This window comes from Octopus bimaculoides, chromosome 13 (assembly GCF_001194135.2).
Source record: "Octopus bimaculoides isolate UCB-OBI-ISO-001 chromosome 13, ASM119413v2, whole genome shotgun sequence".
Lineage (NCBI taxonomy): Eukaryota > Metazoa > Mollusca > Cephalopoda > Octopoda > Octopodidae > Octopus > Octopus bimaculoides.
Genome location: NC_068993.1, coordinates 1,466,736 through 1,474,286, shown reverse-complemented (window position 1 = coordinate 1,474,286; position 7,551 = coordinate 1,466,736). Strand labels below are relative to the sequence as shown.

Here is a 7,551-nt window from a genome sequence, read left to right as displayed (position 1 = left end):
AAAAAAAAGATCTATAAACATTAATCATTCTTGCAATTCTATTTCTTCTGGCACTTGAATGTCCTGAGTTCAAATCTGACTGAGGTCAGCTTTTGAGGCAGCAAACTGGCAGAATTATTTGCTAGACAAAAACATGTAGCAGTATTCCAACTGTTTTTACATTCTGGGTTCAATATCTACCAAGGTTGACTTTACCTTTTTCACCCTTTTGAGGCCAATAAAAATAAGTGGAGCACTCAGATCAACATAATTGACTTAGCCCTGCTTCCAAAATTTCAAACCTTCTGCCGATGGTACAATGGACTGTTGTTATTATTATTATTATTATTATTATTCAATTCTGCCAAGGTTGACTTTGCCTTTCATCCTTTTGGGGTTGATTAAATAAGTACCAGTTATACATTGGGGTTGATGTAATCGACTTAATCCCTTCCCCAAAATTTCAGGCCTTGTGCCTTCAGTAGAAAGGATTATTATTATTATCGTTGTTATTATTATTATTATTATTATTATTATTATTATTATTATTATTATTATCATTATCATTATTATTTTTATTATTATTATTATTGTTATTTAATTTTAACCCTCAAAATTTCTCATTAATGTGAAATGTTCAAATTATCATTTATAAAATGAAGCAATTACATGTAATTAAAGGATTAATTAGTTTGGCTTCTCCCCCCCCCCCATGTGTTTTATCAGATTATAGAATTATCTCAGTGTTATCTAAGACTTTTGGAACAGTTTTGCATCCACAGGATATATTTGATGTGAGTCAGGATAGACAAGAAAGTGTTGTTTAGTGTTCATTGAAGCTTGTGGTGTGTAGGGGTGGTACCAGTGATATATTGGGGCTTTGTAGTTGTTTAGCTCCAGCTCATGATTAAGCAAACTTCAGATTGCAGACATCCCAGCCTTGACTATTCTGTCTTTGTTGAAGATGTATAAATGCATCCAGGATATATTTTACCACTGTATGCATAAGTCTTTTTTCTTTTTCAATCTGGTAGAGTGTGATTTGAGGGAGATTTGCCTGCTATTTCTGACAGATTCTTCATGTAGACAAATGGATGTATTGTATAATATGGAACTGTTAAATAAAGAAGCTTAGCTGTTTGTGATTCAACAGGATTGTAAACATTTGCTGTTGTCTCTCACTATTTCATAAGAGTTATCCAATATTAAGACCAATTCTAGAAAACCAAGAATCTAGTGATAGTCTGTGTTAGTAAGAATTAGTCCAGTAGAGTTCATAGAAGTTTGGTAAGTCTAGTTGCCATGAGTGATAAAGAATCTAATGTTTCAAACACTTGATGTGTGTCTGAGAGTGAAGAAGAGGAAGTGCCGCTGTTGCTTTGGTTGTAAACGAGTAACAATGTTAGTTGTGTTTAGTCTGTACATAAACATGGTTCTTCTATTAAAAATATTCCATAGAATATGATTCTGCAACTACAAATTATATCCGATTCTCTACTCACTACATTGCAATCACCAGAAAGTGCTGCCACATTACAAAAAAAAAGAAATTCAAAACAAAATTACAATACTAACATTTACTAACAAATTACAATTAATTATACAGATTTTAATTTCACAAACATGAATTCCAATTAATATTATACCATTAACCTTTCATAGAATCATTTGTAACAAAACCCTGCTTTTGGAAAGTTCAATACCTTAAAATCATTGATTATTAGCATGAAGCTCGCAACCATCATTAATAGCATCTTTAAAACTGTGATGTTTGGGCTATGATTCATCTCCATTTATGTGTAAAACCATTCCTTCTCAAATTGTATCTTATCTCTCTCTCTCTTCCACACACACACACACATCAATCAATTGCATGAAGTTCAATAAAGATCAGTTATATCTCACAGTATAAAAACTGTAATGTTCTTTAGCCCCAGGAGAGCCCCGATTGAGTAGAATTATGATCAAAGGTGTTGCATCCGTGACCATTTCAGCTACATATGTATGACCATAATTATCTAACATGTCCTTCCATTGTGAAGACAGTAGGGTGTGATTTGAGGGTCATTTGATTGCTATTTCTGTCAAACTGAATGGCTACTGAGATATCATCAAGGAATCAAATCGATATTATTTCCCCCACCCCTAATTAGTAAAAACCTTCCTTTCTTTCTTGAAGAACTCTCAGCTTTCAGTTCCTGGCACCCAATTTTTGTCCACTTCCAGTTCACCATTCTCTCTGTCTCTTTTATTGTCTCCTGGAATTCACTCTGTTGTCACACATCTTTGAGATGTGTCTAATCCAAAAATATTTCAACAGTTTTATCAATTTAACAATGTTGTGGGACAAACTGGGAATTGTATATTCTGTCTGCTTTAATTCTTTTGTGGCCATATTTCTTGTGGAACTCTCTGGCCATGTTTTAATTAATTTTGAAAATAACGATTTGGAGGGATTTAGTAGAATTAATAACTTTTCTATTTGTTTAATCCATAGCTGTGAGTCGGACAAAATATACTTTGTCAGAATCGTGGTTATGGATGAAAATACTGGCACTCAGATTTCTTTGAGTTCTTTGGTCTGAGTGGCCTAACCGTGTTCCTTTGAACCTTTCACCTTCAAGAAGAAGTTTCCCAATATTAATCTGGTTTTTGGAACATAACAAAATGTTATTACATTGAGTTATGATGGAAGATTTTAATCTTATGTCTGAACAGTTTAACATTAGAAGTTAAAATAAAAAAAAGGGGGTGGCTTTGGGCAGATTGGTATTCAAAGAGTTAAGCATCTCTTGCACACAATTAACAGTGATCATTGTTGTTTGTTGTTGTAAAGATGAAATATTTTAGATTTTCTTTTATTTTTACATATTTATCTTTGTTTTGTTTGTTTTTACTAACAAACCTGGTTTTATTCCTACCTAAATGTGGTTGAGTGCTTTTTTAATGTTAAAACTTCCAATCCAGTTTATATTTGATTGTAATATTTCTGGAAACATTGTATACTTTGATAAATTACTCACCTATTTCTAATTGCCATTTATAAAACAGTAGTTGTTATTTGAGGGAGATATGGCTGCTATTTTTAGCAGGTTGAGTGACCCTATAGAATGTTGCTCATTGGCTCTGTAATGTTCCAGGAGGAAGATTTCTGGTTACTGTAGTAGAATGATTTTATTACCTAATTACCTCCTGAAACATGATTAAAATGCTGTCAGGTGGGCTATTTTATTTATTTATTTTTGACTACTTTAAACTCTAACTAAAACAAAAATTCTTTCCTTGTAAGATTGCTAAGTTTCACGGAAAAAGTTCAGTTATTGATGCCAAATATTAAGACTAAACATAACCATTGTTTTATATTTCAGAATTCTTGAAATATCCCACAGTTGTAATGTTTAGAATGAAGTGTTATAAATAATAAAAGTTACATTAGTAGAAGTAGACAATCAGAGGGAGGAGGGCCACCTGACAAATAAAAGAAATACCAAACCGTCAAGGAATGAGGAATGTTACGTGGGTTATGATGGGAATGGAAGAGAATATAGGTTTCTTTTTCCCATTTGTTAATTTTCATCATTGTCTGGAAGCAGCAGCAATGGTCATGTGTCATTTCTTTTCTTCTTTGAACAAAAAGAAAAGAACAAATGAATATTTGGTTCATTATTTGAATACAATTTCAATATGATTTAGCTATTTAAATACACATCCACATATGTCGATATAATAATATTACAAATATCATGAAATACTGACCACATATGTAAATATAATAATTAGTTGTATAAAAGTATAATAATTAGTATATAATAATTAGTGTATAATAATTAGTTGTATAAAAGACAATGAAATTCTGATGATTCAAAATACTTTTTTAGCAGCAATATTTCTAGATACTATTTTGTCAAATATTCTGCTTAATTAAAAAGCATACTGTCTATTAATTATTTTAGATTTAACTAACAGTAGTAATTAGAATGAATAATCTTTACTCTGTGTAAACATTTAAATAGATGTTTTAATATAACATGAAATAAATTTAGTACTAAATAAATTAAAAGTTATTAAATATTTTCTTAATTTTGATAAATAGATTTCATACTTTTTTATTGAATAATTTATCTGTTTCATATTTTTGGTACATTTATATATAATCTTCCAATATATTTCTTCGACAAGGCAAATCTGTACATAATCTACAACTTCTCCAAATATTTTTCTTCCACAAGAAATCTGTGCAAATTCGACAACTCTTTATTTCATACGTCTTCTGTTAGCTTTAAGTTTTCCTTAAAACTTATCCTTCTCCTGCTATATTTAACTCTGCCATAGTTTTAAGCTTGCTTTTAATATGTTCACATTTATTACAAGAGAAATTTATGTTTGTATGAAATTTTAAACCTTGTAACAAGATCATATTAATGTAAAGTTATTTCAATTTAACGATTTTTATGAAGATGTGTGTAATGATAAATAGCAGCAAATGATTGGTTGGTTGGTAACATATAAAATTAACTCCACAATTTGTGCATTTCTTCTGATATATTAAAGAAAACTTCCACTCCTTTCATAAAGAAATAGCTTCAGTTTCATAAAGTTTACTGCCAAGAAATACTTAATTTCCGGCTCTTAATTATTACATAATAGTAATTACTAACTTCCCCAACAGACTTGATTCTAAAGACACTTTTAAGTTAGAATTATTTTCTTCAACATTATATTATTATATATTCGCTTATTCTGATTTATTATATTCGTTTAAATTAATGGTACGCAGTCATAAAACCATTTTTATGAATTACAAATAGGAATTAATTAACAGAATAAGCCAGCCAACCAACCGAACAACCGACATCTTCGAAACAGGTTTACTTAAAGTGCTACAGTTGTTATATAACCTACGATTTTGTTTGTTGTGTATTTTTTGTTTTGTTGTTGTTTTCCTGCCTCTATATTGAACTTCTGAACAAGCTGTTCGTTTATTGAAGATACCAGAACGTAGTGGCAGTAATAAAGTAAGTAAAAGTACCAGTAACCCAGACATCTTCCCGTCCAGTATGAACAACAACAACAACAACAACAACAACAATGACAGCAACCAACACACAAAGGCGAATCCAACACAAGTAAGTGTTTCCAAATCGAAATTTTGTAAACAAAGCAAAAAAAAATTTTTAATCCTAATTATTCACAGACATTATTCTAATAACTAATTAAATAGTCTTAAATTATGTTTCAAAGAAACACTTTATTAAACGATGTTCATATTCATTTGATTTTTGACCATTTATTAACTATTTTCTATTATTTCTACAAACTATGTTGTTTGTCCTACGCACAAATGTATTCCAGCCATGAGCTTCCCCCCTTATTGTGTATCGGGAACAACATTATCCTTGTGTCCTTCTAGTGTCCTTCATCTTTTAAAGTGTAGTTTGAGGATTTGAGGGAGATTTGGCTACTGTTTCTGTCAGCTTGGGTGCCAAGTAAAGGCTTCTTGCATTAGTATTGTACAAGTTTAATTATGTGGAGAAGAAGAAATGTGTGAATGAAATGAAGGAAACTTCACTGGAAATAGGAAATTACTTGAATTACATTAATGACCTACTTTGGGGACATATAGAAATGTACTTTGTGTGAATTATTAATAAATATCTCATTTATGTTAACGATAAAAAGCTGCAGAGTCTTATAAACTAACTGCTAGCTGGCCATGCAATGAAACAGTTGCTGACCATCAGACCGTAACTAGGTCTGTATATTCTATGACTGGTTCAGACTTTGTGTACCACACCCAGAATTCCATCTATCATTTCTGTTTGCATTTAGGCATGGCTGACTGGTTCAGAAGAGTTTTTCAAAACCACAAGGTACCAGGTTCAATCCCACTGCTTGGCATTTTGAGTGTCTTTTAAAATAGCCTTGGGTCAATACAATCCTTATGAATGAAATTAGATAGAAGGGAACTAGGAGACTGTGTCGAAGCCTGTTTGATGAGCCGTAACTGTAATTCATTGGTTCAGCCTTGCTGCATATTGGATCATATTGATTCATTCTGTGAATTATAATAAGAGTAAACTTGTTTATGGGTTACTCAGCCACATACATCTTAATGTAGCAACGAGTTCCGTTGATGGAATAACTGAGTACTCGTTGTTGCAAAGGTTGGAGGGTGGGGGTCCAGTCACCACCATCATCATCATCATGCCTATCATTGCTACCATTACAAACATCATCATCACCACCACCACCCCTACCACTACTAACATTATCAATGCCACCACTACCACTACTGTCATCACCACTTCTGTCTTTATTATTATCACCACCACCACCACCACCACTACCATCATCATCATGATCATCATCATCATCATCATCATGTCTTGTGAAGTGGAACAAAGGCATTATTAAAATTGGGTTCAAATCTTATCTGTAGAAATCTGTTGAACCTAAACCTAGTTCCTGGATGATAATGTTTACCAAGCTGAGGATTGGATTTCTAATCTCTTCCTTTCCCTCCCTACCCCCACACTTCTCCCACCCTCCCATCACTTATCTTGACCACTAACACTTCCTCTCTCACTTTCTTCATTTCTTCATTTTTTTTCATTCTTTGATTTTGTCTCTCTCCCTTTTTTTTTCTTTCACTCTTTGATTTTGTCTCTCTCCCTTTTTCTCTCTCCTTCCTCTCATTTTCTCTTCCTCTTTTAGATGTGACCTTTCTCCTCTTTCTAATCATACACATCTCTCCTGCCATCTATCCATAAATACTACCAGTATATTCTCAAATTTTCATTCACACCACAAAACCCTTTCAAATGAGCAACACTGATTCCATGGCTCACTAGACATGAACTGCTATTGGAACTTATCATGTACAAGAAACATTTTTACCACTTCTATACACCATTTTCCTCGAATAATGGAACTGCAACTACAATATCTTTATATATCTTATTTCTACTTTCATTCTCTTATTTCCCCTCTATATTCCCTATCTTTTCCACAATAGTTCAAACTCAAATATCTTCTCACACCGTCTCTGATGAAGGGATATCCTTGATATTCCAGAAACAGTTGTAAGACAATTTCATTATAAATGTCCTGAAAACTCCTCACAGTCTTGGATTTGTTATCTCATTCAATCTAATATACATATCATCATCATCATCATCATCATCCAGTGTTTTCAATCCAGGTTTTGTCCCTGTTAACGGGAATGGCTGGATCTACCTCAATGCCATAGCAACCAAGGTAGGCAGGTGCAGCCCACCCCAACCTTTGGGCTGGCTGGCTGGCTGGCTGACTGGCTGGCTGGCTGACTGGCTGGCTGGTGCCCATTCTCCTTCGCCATCATGAGGCTTTTTTGGAGCTGGATTTTCTACGGGGAGCATGCCTTTGCTTACCCCCAACCTCAGTTTCTAGGCAGGAGTGGTCCCAAGACCAAAGCCAGGTAGGGATGCTACTCCCTGAGACCCCTTTTGGAGCCCCCCCCCTACCTATATGTACATATACACACATTTAGACATATAAACGTATGCATACGTACAGAAGTCAAATTCTACAAAT

General features: G+C 33.3%; 1 protein-coding gene across 4 annotated transcripts in view; it reads left to right on the top strand.

The window, feature by feature from the left end:
- Positions 1–7,551, top strand: part of LOC106868066 (dual specificity protein phosphatase 23) — a 50,770-nt gene that overhangs the window by 15,323 nt on the left and 27,896 nt on the right. For all 4 annotated transcript variants that reach the window (XM_052972297.1, XM_014913177.2, XM_052972298.1 and 1 more), the window contains exon 3: positions 4,968–5,105. In XM_052972297.1, the coding sequence (XP_052828257.1) occupies positions 4,968–5,105 (138 nt within the window). The remainder of the gene's footprint in view (positions 1–4,967; positions 5,106–7,551) is intronic.